The sequence below is a fragment of the Rhincodon typus genome, chromosome 40, assembly GCF_021869965.1.
Source record: "Rhincodon typus isolate 14 chromosome 40, sRhiTyp1.1, whole genome shotgun sequence".
Lineage (NCBI taxonomy): Eukaryota > Metazoa > Chordata > Chondrichthyes > Orectolobiformes > Rhincodontidae > Rhincodon > Rhincodon typus.
This window is the reverse complement of record NC_063371.1, coordinates 12,554,803-12,572,890: the sequence shown is the minus strand read 5'-3', so window position 1 is coordinate 12,572,890 and position 18,088 is coordinate 12,554,803. Positions and strand designations below refer to the sequence as shown.

The following is an 18,088-nucleotide window of genomic DNA, read 5'->3' as shown; positions in this document are numbered from 1 at the left end:
CACTAGCTAAAAATCAAAAGCACAAATTATCCACAATACTTAGAAATAATAACTAGTCCATAACAATATGACTTCAACAAGATGCAGAAACAGTAATCTGTTACAAAATAAACAAATCCCTAGTTTTTGCAGTATGACAAAGAAAGTACAATGGTTTTGCGGGTGCAGAAATTTACGGTTATGTCTCTGAACCACTGTCTGCGCGTGCACATGTCTTATTCACTGAAACGTTCAGGTTTAGTCCATTCAAGCACAGTTCACTGCATCTCAAAGAAGCTGTCCTTTTCACTCTGCTAAGAGACTCTACTTACATTCTAATGCTGTGTAAAATCACACATAATCTTTAGAGCTTTATCTTGCCCATTATTGCCACTGCACAGGGATTTTAGAACAAGGGGGCATAGAGTATCACCACAGCATCCCCAGTGTGGAAACAGGCCATTCAACCCAACACGTCCACAAAGACCTTCTGAAGACCATCCCATCGAGACCTATCCCCTAACCCTTTCCCTGTATTTCCCATAGCTAATGTACCTAACCTACACATCCCTGAAAACTATGGACAATTCAGCCAATCCACCTAACTTGCACATCTTTGGACTGTTGGAGGAAACCGGAGCACCCGGCAGTAAGCCACACAGACACAGAGAGAACATGCAAACATCACACAGACAGTCGTCTGAGGATGGAATCGAACCCAGGTCCCTGGTGCTATGAGGCAGCAGTGCTATCTACTGAGCCACCGTGCTTCCCATAGTCTGAGAATTAGGGCCACATTGTTCAGGAGAAATGCTAGGAAGCATTTCTACACTCAAAGATTGGGAGAGGTTCAGAAAGAACTCTCTTTCACAAAGGGTAGTCAACGCTGGATCAGTTGTTAATTTTAAATCTGAGTGAGATAACTTTTTGTTAAGCAAAGGTATTAAGGGACATGGGCCAAAGGCAGGTAATTGGGGTCAGGTTGCAGATCAGCCATGATCTCTCCAAATGGTGAAAAGGCTCAAAGGGCTGAATGGCCTACTCCTGTCCCCATATTTAATTATCACTTTGTTGCCTTTCTCACCATTCTTGTTTGTGCTTCAGTTAATAGCTTCACATGATACCTACACTTCAATTATACTGTGAAGCTATGTCTCTCGTTCCTTGAGTGAACAATGACCCTGTCAGCTTCTGCTAAGTGTTCTCAGATATTCCTGGGTGCTGACTGTGCCAATATTTCGGTCTGTATATGATGGCAAACAGGAATAAAAATAAGTTGGCCTAAGAATCGCGAAGATATTTCTGCAAACTTAATAATGGTCTGCAGAAGATTAAATCAGACCTCACAGAATGCCACAAAGTCAACTTCCTTGGCTTTCATTAAATCAAAAGGGGAGCAAAGGATCTTACCAGAATGAAAACTTCCTTAGTTTTAACAAGTGGATGATATTTATATTCGCCATTAACCCTACCTTTTTTTTGGAATTATCGCGTGCATGTCATTACAACTTGCAACATTCATTATTCATCTTACACCAAGCATTTCATTCATGGGATGTGGGCATCGCTGGCTGGACCAGCATTTATTGCCCAGAGGGCAGTCAAGAGTCAACCACATTGCTGTGATCTGGAGTCACATGTAGGCCAGACCAGGTAAGGGTGGCAGATTTCCTTCCCTAAAGGACATTAGTGAACCCAACAATTGGCAATGGTTTCATGGTCATCATTAGACTCTTAATTCCAGATTATTATTCAATTCAAATTCCACCGTTTGCCATGGCAGGATTCAAACCTAGGTCCCCAGAACATTACCTGGGTCTCTGCATCAATAGTCTAGTCATAATATCAGTAGGCCATCGCCTACCCATTGTGACAATAATTTTTGAAAGGGGTTCCTCACTTGATTTATTCCTGACAGACATTGTTTTTCCTCTTTCAAGAACATTTAAATTAAAGTGTCAAATAATGACAGGAAGAAACAGAAATCACTCCAGAAGATACATGAACAAATGAACATCAAAGTAAAGGGGAGGTGATGGCCTAGTGGTGTTATTGCTGGACTGTTAATCCAGAGACCCAGATAATGGTCTGGGGACCTGGGTTCTAATCCCACCACTGCAGATGCTGGAATTTAAATTCAATAAAATATCTGGAATTAACAATCTAATGATGACCATGAATCGATTGTCAGAAAATCTCATCTGGTTCACTAATGTCCTTTAGGGAAGGAAACTGCCATCCTTACCTGGTCTGGCCTACATGTGACTCCAGACTCACAGTAAGATGGTTGACTCTGAACTGCCCTCTGGGCGATTAGGGATGGGTAGTAAATGCTGCCTAGCCAGCGACGCTCTCATCCTGTCAATGAATGAATAAAAATCAAAGTAAAAGAAATGACAAAAGGCAGACATTGGGTTAACTGTGAACAGAATGCACTACAATTATTAAACGCAACTTGCATTTCAGCCAAATCTCTACCTATGTTAAAAAATGTCTCTTTCAATCAGAATGTCATCAGTGTAACATGAATATAAGCAGTGCAAGTACTATTTTCAATCAATTGCTTGTCCCCAATTGTGATTTACAAATGTCTTCATTTCAGCAGCTAATCACATGCTAAGTCTGGGGTTACTCAATCATGCTTTTGCTCCTACTTACCTGCAAATGCTATCGTCGCTAATTTTTTCAATAATACACATAGTTTCTTCGTCATTCATCAAAGAAGCAACTTCCTGATACAAAAGAATGTCCAGTCCAACCCACAGAAGAGTCACAGGCCACATCATGCTGAAAAACAAAAATTACACTTATTCTTCAACTGCCTGTCAAATCTTATGAAATACTCTTTAGCACACAGAAACAATAAGTCCAGATGATTACAATCTGATATTGCAGTCCTAAATTTGACAGGAAATTTCATATTCAGATCATGCTAATACCTTTTTTCCACGGCACACTATATTTCAGTAAGAAAAATATTTTTGACTTTGCTTGCCCTGCATTATTTTTACAAAAGTGCCTTTCTCATTTCAGACAGGTTATTGGTTAATCTGGCCAAGTATCACTTTGCACTACTCTGATTAATAATTTGGTGACTATTTCAAATTCTAACAACTTTATGAATCCACCATCTTGTTTGATGTTTGCTGGACAAAGCTGTGAACCAATGTAATTGAGGGCAGACAGGTTGGCAAAGATTTGTCAGTTTCAATTTGTATCATATGTTCCATCACTTTACAACCTAATTGAGCAAACACCATACCCCCAACAAAACAGAAATTGCTGGAAAAGCTCAGCAGGTCTGGCAGCATCTGTGGAGAGAAACCAGAGTTAATATTTTGAATCCAGTGATCCTTCTTCAAAATTGAGTAGTTCCAAGGGTCAATGCAGCCAAAATATTCACTGTTATTTCTCTCTGCAGATGCTGCCACACCTGCTCAGCTTTTCCAGCAATTTCTGGTTTTGTTTCTGATTTCCAGCATCTGCAGTTCATTCACTTCTCATTTAGACTCAAGATTAAATTCAACAATTTCAGGACACAACCAGTGATCCCAATATTTCAGACAGCACATGCTGTTTCTCCTGTTATCACTTATACCCATTTTTATCCACTTTTCATTTCTTGACTTATTCTATTACCATCCTCTTTTGCCATTATTGCAAATCTTTTGTCATTTAATCTTTCCCTGGCTTCACTCGATCAAAGTCTATCTTTGGGTGTTTTATCCCCCACACCACTAAATCTGAACTTACTTTTCATACAAAAAGGCACCAACATGGAATGGTTATGCTGGGTCTCTCCACAGATGCTGTTTGACCTACTGGCATTTCAAACACGCTCTTAATATATTTCAGGCCTGCAGTACTTGCATCTGCAGTAATTTGACTTTGTGTATGATAACAGTGTCTCCTTACAAACCCAGTTCTGAACTCATTCATGATGCCTGCCTAAGCACACAATGCATCAGTGGCCCCTCAAGTTCTTTTTCATGTTCCTCTTATCAAACTAAAGAAATGCCAGCTGAATGGCTAATCCAAGTCATGCACAGTACCGGTGCAACTCGTGATGACAAAATTTTGATGCCCAAACTAGTGTTAAATACTCTGCACTCCAAACAGCAAAGCTGAAGTATTCACCTTTGCTGAAGACAAGTGTTACAGGTATCAGTTGGTCAGGCCATCACAATCAACGTCTTCAGCTCCAAGTCTGGGAGAGGAAAAACCTCAACTATAGTTCCTTTATTAAACACTATCCATCAAATCTATGTCATTCCAAAAGTACTTGACTGACTGCATTTTGGGAGGGTGTGTGGTCATGAAAGATGCTGCTAAATGCTCTCTTTATTTTCTCATTTGTAACTCCTGCTGCATGTACACATATGTCACAATCAAATGAGAACATACTCAAATTCAGGTAACACATTCTCAGAAATATGTAGAGAATTAGTTTAAAAAAGGAGAGCAATCTCAATCAAATGGGGTGTTTTCCTCCCTTTCAATTACCCATTGCCAAGCTGTGAAGGAAAATACTGTAAGTTTTAAGTGTTGACATATTTTATCAAATCACATCAAGATTGCACATCAAGATGGCATGACCATTGGGACCTGCTGCTGGAGGTCCTGTACATTCAGAAACCTTCTGAATGGCCTTCTTGAAGTCCAGATAGATAACATCCATTGGCTCTCCTTGGTCTACCCTGCTTGTTACTTCCTCAAAAATTCTAGCAGTTGTGTCAGGCATGAGCTCCCCTTGATGAAACCAAGCTGACTTTGCCCTACTTTACCATACACTTCCAAATATTCAGAAATCTCATCCTTTACAATGGACTCCAAAATCTTACCCACGACCGAGGTTAAGCTAATCGGCCTATAATTTTCCGTCTTTTGCCTTACTCCCTTTTTAAACAGGGGTGTCACGTTAGTGATTTTCCAGTTCTCTGGGACCCTCTCTGACTCTAGCGATTCCTGAAAGATCACCACTAACGCTTCCACTATCTTTTCAGCTATCTCCTTTAGAACTCTGGGGTGTAGTCCATCTGGTCCAAGTGATTTGTCCACCTTCAGGCCAATCAGTTTTACTCGCACCTTTTCCTTGGTGATAGCCACCATTCTCAGCTCTGCCCCCTGAATTTTTGGGAGATTACTCACGTCTTCCACCATGAAGACTGACGCGAAGTAATTATTCAGTTTCTCAGCCATTTCCTTGTTCCCCACTACTAAACCGTCATTTTCCAGTGGTCCAATGTCCACTTTTGCCTCTCTTTTGTCCTCTATATATCTGAAGAAACTCTTAAGTTTTCATTTATATTACTGGCTAGCTTACCCTCATATTTAATCTACTCCTTCCTTATTTATTTTTTTGTTGCCCTCTGTTGATCTTTGTATGCTTCCCAGTCCTCTGGTTTCTCACTGCCCTTCGCCACATTATATGCTTTCTCTTTTGCTTTTATGCTATCTCTGACTTCTTTAGTCAGCCATGGTTGCCTCATCTTCCCTGTACCATGCTTCTTTTTCCGAGGGATGAATTTTTGCTGCATCTCCTGAATTAATCCCAGAAACTCCTGCTATTGCTGTTCTTTCCTACTGGACTCCTCTTCCAGTCAATTCTGCTTAGCTCCTCCCTCATACCTCTGTAGTCACCTTTATTCAGACGTAATGCTGTTACCTATGATTCTATCTTCTCCCTCTCAAATTGCAGAGTAAATTCTATCATCTTATGATCACTGCCTCCTAAGGGTTCCTTTACCTTAAGCTCCCTTATCAAGTCTGCCTCATTGCACAACACTAAATCCAGTATTGCCTGTTCCCTTGTGGGCTCCACCACAAGCTGCTCCAAAAAGCCATCTCGTAGACATTCCACAAAACTCCTTTTCTCGCAATCCACTACCAGCATGATTTTCCCAGTCCACCTGCATATTGAAATCCCCCATGATCACTCTGACTTTGTCTTTCTTACACACTTTTTCTATCTCCTGGTGTAGCTTGCACTCCAGCTCCTGACTACTGTTTGGAGGCCGGCACACAAGTCCAACTATGGTTTCTTTTACCTTTGCAGTTCCTCGATTCTACCCACACAGATTCTACACCATCTGACCCTACTTCGTTTCTTCCTACTGATTTAATTTGATTTCTCACAAATAAGGCAACCCTACTCCCTCGGCCCACCTGCCTATCTTTTCGATTGGATATATATCCTTGGGTATTCAGTTCCCAATCCTGATCCCCTTACAGTCTCGTCTCCGTGATGCCCACCACATCATACCTGCCAATTTCGATCTTCACCAGAAGCTCATTTACCTTATTCCTTATACTGCGTGCATTCAGATATAACACCTTCAGTCCTGTATTAACCCTCCCTCTTCTCATTGTCATTCATTTTTCCAGTGTTTGATTGCTAGCCCTTTCCAAACACTCTGTCCTATTTGTGTCTGTGCTGGAGACTTTAATAACCTCTCCAGAGTTCTCTTTCCCTGTCATTTCTTTCATATTTTTCATACTTTTTAAATTTTTTTTCGGAGTTGGAATGTAATACTGCGGCTGTACAGGACATTGGTTAGACCACTTACAGAATACTGTGTTCAATTCTCGTCTCCCTGCTACAGGAAAGATGTTGTTAAATTTGAAAGGATGCAGAAAAGGTTTATAAGGATGGTGGCAGGGTTGGAGGGTTTGAGCCATAGGGAGAGGCAGAATAGGTTGTGACATGTTTCCCATGAGCGTTGGGGGCTGAGGGGTGACCTTCTCAAGATTTCTAAAACCATGTGGGGCATGGCTAGTGGAGTCCAAGACTAGGCAGCATAGGTTTAAGGTGAGAGGGGAGACATTTAAAATGGATCTGACGGGCAACTTTTTCACGCAGAGCATGGTGTGTGTATGGAATGAACTGCCAGAGGATGTGGCGGGGATGGGTACAATTACAACATTTAAAAGATATTCGAACAGGAAGGGTTTGGAGAGATATGGGCTAAATGTTGGCAAATGGGACCACATCAATTTAGGATACCTGGTCAACATGGATGAGTAGGACCGAAGGATCCATTTCTATGCTATATAACTTTACAACTGGGACAAAAAGTGTCAGCGGTGGAGCGGGCAGACCAAAAAGTGATGTGACCCAGACACAGGCAGGTGGGACTAGTTTAGTTTGGGAACATGGTCAGCATGGACTAGTTGGACTGAAGGTTCTGTTTCCATGCTGTATGACTCCATGACTCGATAATAACACGCCGACCGTCTGTGCAAAGCATGTGGCAGAATAGCTTCATATATAAGAAAAGTGTCATCACTTCTCAGCCATAGTTCCACCAAGGCCACAACATCAATCAAATCACCCAGAATAAATGCACAGACAGCAAGGACTTTATTTATGAGTGAACGATCACCATGAGAAGGGTTGGGGAGGCAACAAAAATGACTCATCCACTGGCCACAAGCACAGGGTCACTACTGTCAGGGACAAGTTTCGTGGGGAGAATATTGTCAAGAATAGTCTCCATGAGCTGTTTTGGGTAAAAAAATAAAGAGAGGGAGGAAAATGTGGTAATTAGGGTTCCTGTCCTTTTGGAAGCATCTAGACCTTCAAAACATAACAAGTACAGCAGGGAACTGTCAGCTTATCTCAAAGGGAGTCATGCTTGATGTGGCAACATAAGACTAGGAAGGTCTAGGAATACTGTATGGGTGGGGAAGGAATGTATGGGGACAGCATCCCCAAGAGAAGAGAAATGAAAGCACACATGATAATAAGGAGAGAGGAATGAAGAGAAAAGAATTGAAAACAGAAGTGATGGTTTGGGGTCCAGTGCCAAAGTGCAAATGGACACAAATACGTTGTTTTTGAAATGCTTCCGGGTCCTGCTGATTGAACGAAAGGGTGTGAAGTGCAAACAAATTGCTAGCTGGGCCACCTTGGGCTTTGTCAACTACGGTATTAATTTAATTTTTGAATAATCCCTCGTCATCACGTTTTACCACTCAGAGAAACTGGCTTCAAGTGGCAGCAAAGCTCCTACAATGACTGCAGGAGGTAGTGGCATCAAGAATACAGCACCTGCGATTGATCAACGAGAGACCCACAGGCTGACCAAGACTCTAGGCCATAGCTAGGCCTGAGTGCCAACATTGGTGGTTCCAAAAACCTTTATGGAGATAAGACTTAGGCTTTAAGATCTGGATGTCTCTCTTACCTTTTTTAAATTCTGGTTTTGTAACCAAGATGGTACTGGAGAATGGCAACTTGGTACACTTTTCACTGTACTCATGTATTCCAATGCTTGAGTACAAATAACTATAAAATTTAATTCTAATTCAAAGTGTACAACTGGTGGGTTCAGTATGTTGATCAACAAAATTCAAGAAGTGTTACTGTCTTCCTGATTTTCAAGTGCCAAATTTTGCAGCTGGAGAATGCCAATTTTCAGACCAACTAAAAACCATTTCTTTGAAACGCTACTTTAAAAGAGTGATCATCCAGAAGACCTCAAGAAGGTATTACCAACAATATGAAACTGAAAACTTCAAGGGACTTGATATCTGGATTAGTGTCCTCATAGAAAAAGGCTGGCATCAGATCTGAACTGCGTGTATGTGAAGAAATTCATGGACCCCAGTGAAACTATGACAGTTAGATGGGGTGCTTTGTATGTAAATATCACCATCATCTCCTGAAGTATCCATGTCAGGGAAACGTCAGTGGTGTTTTGACAATCAACAAATGGCAACATAATGGCCAAAGCTGAGGCATTTTTGTTCAAACAAAACAAACAGTAACAAACAACAACTCTTTGTATTTCTGCAGCAATATTGTCACTCAGAGCTTTACCAAACAAAACTTAATGCCGAACCATTCTCAGGAAATCTTTGGAAAGGATCAGTTTTGAAGGAGTAAAACTATTCTGAAGAGGAGGCAGGCTGGACTCAAGAGTTAACTCTCTTTCTCTCGCCACAGATGCTGCCAGACCTGCTGAGTTTCCCCAGTACTTTGCATTTTTATTTCAGATTTCAAGCAGCGGCAGTATTTTGCCTGCATGTCAATTTAAAGCAGTGTCTTCAGGTAGCAACAAGAAATGCAAATATTTAGGTTGGTGGTGGTGGTTACAGCTGGGAGATAGATTTTCAGAGCTTCAGGTGGTTCAGTTGTTTTCTTCTGGATGAGACTTTAAACTCAGAATACCTGAGCTGGAGGAAAAAAAATCCCATTGCACTAACTTAAAGAAGTGGGGAGTTCTCCCCATGTCCTCGACCAAATCTATCCTTTGACCAACATAACGAAAAAAGAACAGATTCACTGCTCCTAATCAGCGTGCTGCATGTAGGATCTTGCTGTGCAGAAACTGGCTGCGCTGTTTCCCACGAACAGCCAAGCACTAGGTCATCTGCAGGTTGGGAAAGGCTGTGTGTGCAAACGTAGGTCCATCTTTCTTCCGGACCATTTTGAGTTCTCTGAACGTTCTGCTGTCAGGAAAGGTTTGCCAACAATGCTTCTCTGTGTCTTTCTGTGGGATCCGCCTTGGGACAACATGCAGACAGGAATATCCGATCCCGAACGAACTTTTCCTCATGTTGACAGTTCCGTTGCCAACAAACACAGAACCCTCTTTGCTGAGCGGTGCGTAAATTTCAGGGCGAAGTATGAAAATAAAGACAAAAAATGTATCAGGCGGCCGAAGGCAGCTTATGTCATTCCATCAAGACAGTGACAGACAGAGAGACCAAGAGTTGGCACGAAGCAAACATTGTATTTTTAGCACAAGCTGCCAGTGCTGAAAGAAAGAAAACTTGTCGCGAAGCAATTCCACCTGTTTCACCACACTCACTCCCCCTGCGAACAAAAATGTGCGAATTACAGCAATGGGCACGACCGCAACAAGCTCGAAACGCGCGTAAAAATTGTGTTTTGAGTATCAGACCATCACCAAGAGAAAATAAGGGCAGTTTACCTCATCATTTGTCCAATACCGTTCAACAAAACCAAAGGAGCTCGCCTGCTGGACGATACGCACAGCTCTGCAACTTCGTGTGAAAAACGTCCCCGTGCGCTCAACGCTTTTCGAAAGCGAAAAACAGGCGCGCGCGCCGCCCAAACACCAACGGTCGGCGGCAGGTCCCGCCCCCCACCGCGCACCCGGCCTTCCTGTTGGCGAAGCTGTCAGAGGGGATGGGCGCCGATTGGATGCCAGCGATGTCTGTCACCTTGCTGCGCCCGCCTGTTTGTCCCGGCCCCACTCCCTTCCCAACAACGACGCCTGCCATGGTGGTGGTCTCTGCTGGGTTTCTCAGACCTTTGGACGGCCTGTAGCCCATGATTGGGATTTAAATAGTCGCAACCAACTTGAGCTCGTCCCTTTGCCCCCCCAGTCAGCAAGACGTAACCAGCTGACTCTGAGCCAATCTCTTTTGGCTCTGGGTGTGTGGGTTCTCTCAGTGTCCTGAGAGGAGGCATCACAAAGAGTCTGAGGAGTTTCTGAGTGAGCTTTCCCCGGGATCGGTGTATCCCAAGCGATCAAATAAAAGAAAGCATGTGTCAGAGGAAGAGTGAAAAGGCCAGCGGTGCAAATTCCCAGCCAGCAGTTTACCCAAAACTCAACATCTTCTGGTATCTGGTCCTGTTTTCCGGGCTCAGATTGGCTTGATCAGCCCTTTCCAGCTTCTGCGGGAGTTCCTCAGGAGAGTGTCCAAGGTCCAACCCACGGTTGATACCTCCGTGACCCTTCTTCCATCATAAAATCAGAACCGGGGATGTTTGCTGATGACTGTCCAATGATTAGCGTCATTCACAGATGCTGAAGCAGCAAGACCGAGACAGTATCGACGATTGGGCTGAAAAATGGCAAGTCACGTTCACACCAGGCATGAGTGGCAATAATCAGGTTGAATGAGAGAAAATCTAGAGATCCTCACCATCTCTCCTTCACACTTAGTGGCATTAGCATCGCTAAATTCTCCTCCTTTTTCAATTCACACATTGAATGTGCACTTCGCTGGCCAAATAAACATTTATTGCCCATTCCTAATTGCCATTGAGAAGATGGTGGTAAGGCTGCCCTCTGGTACTGCTGCAGTCCTTTGTTCCTCACTACCCTGAGGGACTTGTACAGTGATGTTCTGGAGCTGAGGTGATTGATCTTCAACAACCACAACCATCCTCATTGTGCTAGCTATAACTCCAACCAGCAGAGAGGTATCTCCTCCTGATTCTCATTGACTCTAATTCTGCTTGGACTCCTCGATACACCATTCAATCAAATGCAGCCTTGATGTCTAGGGAAGTCACTCACTTCTGCTCTGTGTTGAACTCTTTTGTCCAAGTTAGAACCAAGAATGTTCTGATGTGAGGAGCCGCCTGGAGTGTAGAACACAGACTGAGCATCAGTCAGTGAGCAACCTATAAGCAACAGCCTGACAAATCCAGTGGCTTCAAAAGCAGGCCAGAGGCTAGGAAATCTTCGGCAAGTAATTCACCTGTCTCCCCCATTGCTTGTTCACAATTTACAAGTCACAAGTCAGGACTGTCATGAACTCATCTCCAAATGTCTAGATGAGTGCATTACCAGTAACATTCATCATCAAGTGTTACTTGATCGTCATTAAGATGGCAGCAGAGTAGGGTTCCTGAACTGGGGCTCATCCACTCTGACTGCTTTTCTTTTTACTTACCTCTTGTCTTGACTTCAAGTAGCATCGACAGCGACAAGGAACCCCAGCGCAGACTCAAGAGGGCCCAGGATGGACTTGAGCGAGCCCAGCGCGGACTCATGGTGCCAAGTGAGCCCAGTGGGGACCTCATGGCAGCAACAATTGAGTCGTTACTTACAGAATCTGGCATCAGAATCGGCGGTTGCTATATTTGAATAGGAAATGTTGGGGACGTAGATCCAGTGGCAAAGATGCTGTCTGACGAGTGGCAACTTCAACACTGGTTGGGTCGAGTGTAGACAGCAGCAAAGCAGTGGAGGAGGAAGAACGGCGCAAGTGTCGTTGATGATGAGCTGGCTCAGGACTGATGGACTCTGGTTAAGCTGTCATCTTTTTCTTATTGTTAAAACTATTCAAAATGGCACTGGATTGTAGCAACATTGGAAAAGATTTTGACTGTATTTTACTGTTCTCACTGTAAAATACAGGTGACAACAAAATCATTCATTCATTCATTCACAAGACAAGCTAGGGTAAAGCAGCCAGCTTAATCAGCGCTCCGTCATGACTTTCAACATTCACTCCCTCCAGCATCAGCACACAGTGACACCAGTGTGTGGCATGTAAAAGATACACTGCAACAACTCACCAAGGCACCTTCGAAAGCAACAGCACTCACAAAGATAATGAATTTCCAGGCTGCATATCCAAAAAGAGCTGAACATCGAGACAGTAAGTCATTTGTGTTGGGGATGGAGGGTCTCAGGGGTAGTGGTGCAGGTTGCAGGGAGTGGATGGTAGAAGGGAGTTGGAGACAAGGCTTATGAGTGTAGTTTACAGCAGCAAGTGACTGCTCCCCTTCAATGTCCCCTCTCAGAATGGCAAAATGGAGGAACTTTCCATCTCCCAAACCCAGCAGGCACACTGCCCCGTTTTCCCAGTCAGGAACCCCCTACATTTGTTGTTCGCCTGCTGCAGGTAAGCAGGTCAGTGGAGGTTGAATGCCTGAAGCCCTCAATCGAGAAGGACCTTCTCACCCAGAAATTATTTGCTGAGGTGGCAAAAAGTGACCCAATTATTCATTCTTCTCACCGCGTTCTATGACATCTCCAGGGAAGGGATATCTGCATCATTAATGACTATTCTTCACCATTTCCTGGTCAATTCCCTCTCTGTCAGCACCATAGGTGTACCTGCACCCCCCGAGTGCTGGAGTGATTCAAGAGGCAGCTCACCACCACTTTCCCTGGGGCAATTAGGAATGAACAATAAATACTGACCTAGCTAACAAGGTCCACATTCCACAAATGAAGAATTAAGAAACAAATTTCTGGGCAAAGGAGTGGATTTTTCACTGAAATATAGTCTTGATATTCTGGAGGTGCAGAAGACGAGAGACACACAAGTTAATACATTCCTAAGCCTGAATTGTACCAGTTGCAAAAATAATGTGCTGTCTGATAAAGGAGCTGTACTCAATGGTATAATCAGCAGAATTCATGTTCACTGAAGTGAAAGCCAAAGTTCATTCAATTACTTCTTTTTAATGTTGATTATTTTTAATCTTGTTTTGGAGTAAACATGTAAGAGAGAGATATGCCACGTCCAACTGAGACCTGAAGGAGAAAAATTAAGCAGTTTTGAGCAAACACCTGCAAGCCAAGTAGAATTTTCTCATCTCTACAGACATTTAGCTTTCAGATTGTTTCGTATGACCTGCCAAATATAGTTTGAGTCAGAAAAATATCACTTCTTGAATCTTTGACTGACTCACAGAACCTATTAAATAAAAGACTACATTGTGGAGTGTCTTTGCTTGTAACAAATTTAGTTTGAAGACTTGTCAGACGTAACACAACCATTTGATCCATTGTACTGTTGAGGGATTACATTCCAAAAGCTGTTCCTCAACGGAACACTGTGTTCAACTAAGGTTGAAACAGATTGCTGTTGGATCACTAAAAAGAAGACATTGTCCTAATCATGCAGAGTTATTGATTTACCCCCAGAACAGACAAACAGTGCTCTCAACCACAAACTGCTGGAGCACCAAAAGGATGGATTTCATTTTAACTGTTGTGAATAACATCAGAATTAGAATGGAAACTGTTGTACAATATTAAGATGTCATGATGCTGATGAGATAGATATCTAGTTGGTTTATTGAAAGATTATGGTGGCCACTGGTGTAGAATTGTGGTGATGAGAGAAATAAAAAACGGAATCATAATATGGCGTAAAATTATTAATATGTATTACAAGCCACTAGGGTAGCACATTGCAAATTGAGTCCCACTACTCCGTTCCCCAATTTACCTAACTTTCAAACCAAGGTTGACAGAAAGCATGAGCCAGGTTTCTGTACTGAACAAGGATTGTTATTCATTGCAAATGATTGGTGTAGAACATATATAAACTACCCCTTACACACTTATACAAATAAAATTTGGAAAATAGATTATTGGCAGAGATGGAAAACTGGAAAGTCAGTTCAGTGGTCTCAGCTTCCCAGTTCTGATGTTGAGATAATCCTTCTTCGGCTCGCCAGGTTGTTGATATTCATTTGTCCTCTCTGAATATTTCCGCTGGTTTGTAAATGGCAGAGTGGACAGTTCACTTGGACCATGTTTCAGATTTATTAATTCAAAAGTCACACTGCTGCAGGAAATTTTTTTTTCTGAGCTTAAACAGGATTTTTTTACTGCAGCGAACAAGCGGTTGTTGCTGGCGAGAACAACTGCAATACACTTATGTGTCTTTGTTTCTTTGTGCATCTGTATTTCTGACTTGTTTCCAGTTCCAACTGCTGAGTTAGCTGAGAAATAATCAGCTTCACTTGTAAACAAATTATTAGCTCCTGATCATTTGCACATTGCAGGAACCCACAGATACAGAAAGAGAGTTTACTATAGGTATCAAATTTGTTGCTGTGAAATTATGCAGCCATCCTGGTAAACCTGTTATCTTAAAAAAAATGTTCTTTATCATTTGTGGTCCATTGTATTAAAAGATGCAAAACTAAAAAGTCTACAGATTCACGTAGACCTTGGAGTCGACACAGCGGCTGGAGAAATTAGCGGGAATGTACCAACTGTACTCTGCATGTTTTTCATTCGAGCCCATGGATCATAGACTTTATGAAATTCATAACTATTCCCATACTATTTGTTAGTTTTGTAAAGTTGGGGATTGGGCTATCTTGTGGTCTGTCTGTTTTAGATCTTATTTGTGGAATACTGTCATTTCTCCTTAATTTTATTTCATGTTTACTTTTGCATGGTTTTAGCAAGACATAATTGTACAGACTATCACTATTTCAATTTGATTTTTCTTTTATTTTGGTTTGAAGTAAAGAATTGAACTTTGAACTTGGTTTAAAAGAGAAAAGAATAGACAGATTTTGGATGTTGGGAACTGGCCTGGAAAAATAATTTAACCGAATTACTGAATCTAAGTACAAAGTAGATGAATCAGCACCAATCCAGGGCTGGCAGATGGTTGTATGTTGAATTTTCAATCAAGGGAGAACCGGTTCTGATTGGATTTTGGCAGTGTGATTTTTGGAGACTTCTGGAGATGGTACTGCTTGGTTTTGTGCTCTCTCTAGTTTCACTCTCGTATAGCTTTAGTTATCAAATTGTTTCTTCAGTTATCAAATTGTTGAATGTTCTGACAAAAGAATCCCAGTCTGCGATAAAAAGTAAATTTCCAGTGCCCAGGACCCGTATGTGTGCAAGAAATGTCTCCAGCTGCAACTCCTGGAAGCCTGGATTTCAGATTTGGAGCGGCATCTGGGGACACTGTGGAGCATTTGCAAGGCGGAGAGCATCGTGGATAGCACATATAGAGCTGGTCACACCGCAGATTCAGTCTCCACAGGCAGGAAGGGAATGGATGACCATCAGGCAGAGCAGGAGGGCTAAGCAGGCAGTGCAGGAATCTCCTGTTGCTATTCTCCCGCAAAACAGATATACTGTTTTGGATACTGTTGAGGTGAATGTCCTCTCAGGTAAAGCACCAACAGCCAAATTCATGGCACCATGGTTGGCTCTGCTGCAGAGGGAGGGAGAAATAGGCATAGAAATGCTATTGTTATGGGGGATTCAATCGTAAGGGGAATAGATAGATGTTTCTGTGCTTGCAAACAAGAGTCCAGGATGGTATGTTGCCTCCCTGGTGCTAGGGTCTTGGATGTCTCGGAGCAGTTGCAGGAACATTCTGGAGAGGGAGGGCAAATAGCCAGTGGCCGTGGGTCACATTGGTTGTGATTGTACATGTGAAAAAGGGGTTGAGGTCCTGAAAGTATAATATAGAGAACGAGGAAGAAAGTTGAAATGTAGGACCTCAAAGGTAGATATCTCAGGATCACTACCAGTGCCACGAGCTAGTCAGAGTAGAAACAGCAGGATATATAGGATGAACACGTGGGAGAAAAGATGGTGTGATGCGGAGGATTTCAGATTAGTGGGGCATTGGGACCAGTTCTGGCAGAGGTGGGACAAACTGGATGGGTGACACTTAGGCAGGACCGGGACTGATATCCTTGAGGGGGAGTTACTGGTAGAGTGGTTGAGGAGGGTTTAAACTAGTGTGACGGGGAATGGGAACCAGAGGAGTAGGGGAGCAGATGCAGAAATTGAGGGAGAGACAGAAACCAGGGCAAACATTACTAAGAACAGGCAGGAAAAAGCTGTTGAAAGGAGCAGGGGAGGTGGTCTGAAATGCACATGTTTCAATGCAAGAAGTATAATTGACAAGGTAGGTGAGCTCAGAGCGTTGGTTAGTACTTGGAACTGCGACATTATTGCGATTACAGAGCCTTGACTGAAAGAGGGGTGGGACTAGCAGTTGAACATCCCAGGATTTAGATGTTTCAGATGTGGTAGAAAGGGAGGTAAAAGGAGTGGGAAGTTGCATTACTGGTAAAGGAGCATCTCACAGCTGGACTGAGGGAGGATACATCAGAGGACTCGTGCAATGAGGCAATGTGGGTGGAACTCAGAAACAGGAAAGGTGAAATCACAGTGTTGGGAGAATACTACAGGCCTCCCAACAGCCAGTGGGAATTAGAGGAGAGAACATGTAGACAGATTTTAGAAAGATGTTAAAACAGCAGGGTTGTTGTGGTGGGTGATTTTAACTTTCCCTGTATTGAGTGGGACTCACTTTGTGCTAGTGGCTTGGTTGGAGCAGAATTTTAAACCATTCAGGAGGGTTTCTTGACACAGTATATGATCAGTCCAACCAAGGAAGGGGTCACATCGGACCTGATTTGGGAAGTGATCCTGGCTAGGTGAGTGAAGTTTCAGCAGGGGAGCATTTCGAGACCAGTGTCCATAATACCATGAGTTTTAAGTTACTGATGGATAGGGATAACAGAGTCCTCAGGTGAAGGTGTTAAATTGTGGGAAGGCATACTGCAACAATATTAGGCAGGAACTGGAGAGTGTTGATTGGAGGCGGCTGTTTGAGGGTAAATCCACATTAGACATGTGGGTGTATTTCAAAAGCCAGTTGATAAGAGTTCAGGAGCGGTAAGTTCCTGCCAGAATGAAGGAATAGGTATGGCAAGTTACATGAACCTTGGATGACTTGGGATGTTATGACCTTGGTGAAAAAGTAAAAGAAAGTATACGTAAGGACTAGGAGGATGGAAACTGACAAACACCTTGAAGTATAGTAGGAAAGAACTTAAGTAAGGAATTAAAGGGGTGAAAAGGGGTCATGAAATGTCATTAGCAAACAAGATTAAGGAGAATCCCAAGGCTTTTTATACATATATAAAAAGCAAGAGGGTAGCCAAGGTAAGTATTGGCCCACTCGAGGATAAAAGAAGTAATGTATGTGTGGAGCCAGACGAGGTAGGTGAGGTCTTAAACAAATACTTTGATCGGTATTCACCAAAGAGAAGGAATTGGTGCAGGATGATCTCAGGGAAGGGAGTGTCGAATTTCTAAGCCAAGTTGCTATTAAAAAGGAAGAGGTTCTGTGCGTCTTAAAAATTATTAAGATAAAAATGTCCCCAGCTCCTGATGGGATCTATCCCGGAATATTGAGGGAGGTGAGAGAACAAATTGCTGGAGCATTGACAGACATCTTTGTATCCCCTTTGGCCACAGGTGAGATCCCAGAGGACTGGAGAATTGTTAATGTTGTTCCATTGTTTAATAAGGGTAACAGGGATAATCCAGGAAATTACAGCCTGTGACCCTCACGTCAGTGGTAAGGAAATTGTTGGAAAACATTCTCAGGGACAAGATATATAAACATTTAGAAACAAATGGACTAATTAGTGATAAACAGCATGGTTTCATGTGGGGGAGGTCGCGCCTCCCTAACTTGATCAAGTTTTTTGAGGAGGTGACAAAGATGATTGATGAGGGAAAAGTGGTGGATGTTGTGTACATGGACTTCAGTAAAGCCTTTGACAAGATCCCTCCTGGCAGACACTATAGAAGGTGAAGTCACATGGTAT

At 42.7% G+C, this 18,088-nt stretch overlaps 1 protein-coding gene across 1 annotated transcript in view; it reads right to left on the bottom strand.

Moving 5' to 3' along the window:
• LOC109926765 overlaps positions 1 to 11,734 on the bottom strand; it is a 741,111-nt gene extending 729,377 nt beyond the window's left edge. Inside the window, exons 1-4 of the mRNA XM_048618517.1 lie at positions 11,635 to 11,734; positions 11,256 to 11,362; positions 9,918 to 10,123; positions 2,638 to 2,766 (exon numbers count right to left, since the gene is read on the bottom strand). Of these exons, the coding sequence (XP_048474474.1) occupies positions 2,638 to 2,766; positions 9,918 to 10,123; positions 11,256 to 11,362; positions 11,635 to 11,734 (542 nt within the window). The remainder of the gene's footprint in view (positions 1 to 2,637; positions 2,767 to 9,917; positions 10,124 to 11,255; positions 11,363 to 11,634) is intronic.
• Between the last annotated feature and the right edge of the window lie 6,354 nt (positions 11,735 to 18,088).